Genomic DNA, 2,647 nt, shown 5'->3' on the forward strand with positions numbered 1-2,647 from the left:
TTTATAAGCCATGTGTGTGATAGGTGTGCATGTGCCCCACGTGTGTGAGTCACGTACTTATAGTGACATTGTGCATGTGGCACATCCGTGGTGCTGCTGTGTGTGACATACGTGGATGCACGAGTGTGACATGTTTGTGCAGTGTGTGCACAGCACAGAGTCGTGTGGTGCACGCAGCATCTTCATGGTGCGTGTGGGCAACTCGTGAGTGTCCAGGTGTGAGCAGCACTGCGTGGTGTTACCAACACCGGTGCAGTGTGGATTTGTGCGGCGTGCATTGCACAGCGTGGGCGTGTGCTGTACACGCGTGCAGTGCACATCCCTGTGCAGCTGTGCAGCGCAGGCGTGGGCCAGGAGCCCCAAGTGCAGGGAGGGAGCCCACACCCCATCCCTGCCGCCCCCAGCCCGCCTCACTCCCGTACCTTCGCCCCCTTTTCTCCCCATCCCCCGGCCCCGAGCGCGGCCCCGAGCACCCCGCGCTGCCCTCCACAGCTCTCCGCTCGCTCGGCCCGGCCGTCGGGGCTCCGGACAGCCGCGGTTCCCCCGCCCCACTGCCGGTTCTCCTCCCCGGGCCGGGCGCGGCCGCTCGGGGGGCTCGGACACCCCCGCCCCGGCAGCGGGGAGGCAGCGGGGGTCGGAGCGCTCCGGGACGGGGGTGGGTGCCCCTCGGCTCTTCCTCACCCCCTTCCCCCTGGAAGCAGCGAGGAGCGGGCGGGACGCAGGGCAAGCGGCGGAGGTGTGAGCCCCAAGCCCCGCGCACGCCCCCTCCGCCGCCCCGCTCCCCCCGGGGCCTCCGCGCATCCTCCCCTGCCCATTGGCTCCACGGCGGGGGGGCCGCGGCCCTATATAAAGGCAGGGTCGGGAGGCTCCAGAAGGGGTTAAAAAAACCCCAAACAACAAACCCAAAACCCCAAAGCCCGACCGCCCCCACCCCAAACCCTACAGCCGCCTCCGCCACCGGAGCCGCGCTCCCCGCAGCCCGCCGCGCCCGCCCGGCGGGGAGCGCCTCCCGCCCGGCCATGGAGCGCTGCTGAGCGGCCCCCGGGGCCAGCCGAGCGGATCATGAACCTGGTGGGGGGCTACCAGCATCACCACCACCACCACCATCACCACCACATGCTGCACGACCCTTTCCTCTTCGGGCCGGCGGCGCGGTGCCACCAGGAGCGCGCCTACTTCCCCGGCTGGGTGCTCAACCCGGCCGAGGCGACCCCCGAGCTCGCCGGGCAGAGCCCGAACTACGGCCCCGCCGAGTACGGCCCGGCCGGCCCGGGGCGGCTGGAGGCTCTCAGCGGCCGCCTGGGACGGCGAAAAGGTGTCGGGGGACCCAAGAAGGAGCGGCGGAGGACGGAGAGCATCAACAGCGCCTTCGCCGAGCTCCGCGAGTGCATCCCCAACGTGCCCGCCGACACCAAGCTCTCCAAGATCAAGACCCTGCGCCTGGCCACCAGCTACATCGCCTACCTGATGGAGGTGCTGGCCAAGGACAGCCAGCCCGGGGACACCGAGGGCTTCAAAGCCGAACTCAAGAAGGCTGACGGCAGGGAGAACAAGAGGAAAAGGGAGACGGTAAGAGGCGGATCGGGACCCGCGTCCCGGCTCTCCGTGGGCCAGGAGCGGGCGGGAAAAACCCCGGGGCTGGGGGAAAAAATCCTCTAAACTCTCCCGGCCTCGCGGAAGCCTTTTTTCCCAACAATAATAATAATAGTAATAACAAATCTGTGAAGGAAAACTCGTGGAAAAATAGCCCGACGGGCCGGGTGGGCTTCCGAGCCCTTTGCACGAGGGGTCAGCCCGCGGGTCCGGGGCTGGAGCCTCCCCCGCTCTGCCCTTCGCCTCTCCCGGGAGCTCTCCCAGGAGCGATTCGGAGCCAGGGCGGCCGCTTCTCCCCGTGCTGCAGCGGGCGGGTGCGGGGTGGGGACCTCTAAAGCCCCTCTTTGTCCTCGGGCTGCCAAAGCCGCTCGGAGCTGCGGGGCCCGGGACCCCGCTCCGTTCCTGACCGCTCCTTTCTCCCTCCTCTCCTCTCCCCATCTCCTCTCCCGCAGCAGCCCGAGGTTTATTCGCAACCTCTGGGTCACGGCGAGAAGAAGCTGAAGGGCCGGACGGGTTGGCCCCAGCAGGTCTGGGCTCTGGAACTGAACCCCTGAGAGCTGCCCCGCCCGCCCCTCCATGTGCAATGTCGGAGAGAGCCCAGCCCGGCCCCGGAGCCCATCCAGGCGCAGGACTCGGGGAGCAGGCCCGGCTGCCCCCCGCCCGGACGGATGCTCTCCGAGCTTTGCGGGCTCGCTCCTGCCCGCCTCGAAGGCAGCGGGGACCAGCCGGGCCCTTTCCCCCCGTCCCCTTCCCGCATTTGCAGTAATCGTTGCTCCCTCCCGCTGCCAGCAGCGACCGGCGGCTCCCGCCCCGCCGGGCCGGACTGGACGGTTCGATTCGTTTGCTGTTGTAAATACGAGCCCCCGACCCCCTGTCCCCGTCCGCTGCCTGACCGACGTGTGGCTGCGGTGAAACTACCTAGAGGTGCATTTGGGAACACTCCTGTGCCGGGTTTTCTACCTCAGATCTGCATGACCACTTCCCGAGGGACCGAGCGCGCCACACCACGTATTTAAAACTGAATAGCTAAAAAAAAATTTAATAAAATAAAATG

At 67.4% G+C, this 2,647-nt stretch overlaps 1 protein-coding gene across 1 annotated transcript; it reads left to right on the forward strand.

Annotated features, from left to right (window-relative positions):
- The first annotated feature begins 1,062 nt into the window (after window positions 1–1,062).
- Window positions 1,063–2,147, forward strand: HAND1 (heart and neural crest derivatives expressed 1). Its single transcript, XM_054643123.2, has 2 exons — window positions 1,063–1,569; window positions 2,046–2,147. The coding sequence occupies exons 1-2, from the start codon at window positions 1,063–1,065 to the stop codon at window positions 2,145–2,147; spliced, it is 609 nt and encodes a 202-aa protein (XP_054499098.1).
- Window positions 2,148–2,647: the final 500 nt, after the last annotated feature.

The sequence above is a fragment of the Agelaius phoeniceus genome, chromosome 15, assembly GCF_051311805.1.
Source record: "Agelaius phoeniceus isolate bAgePho1 chromosome 15, bAgePho1.hap1, whole genome shotgun sequence".
Lineage (NCBI taxonomy): Eukaryota > Metazoa > Chordata > Aves > Passeriformes > Icteridae > Agelaius > Agelaius phoeniceus.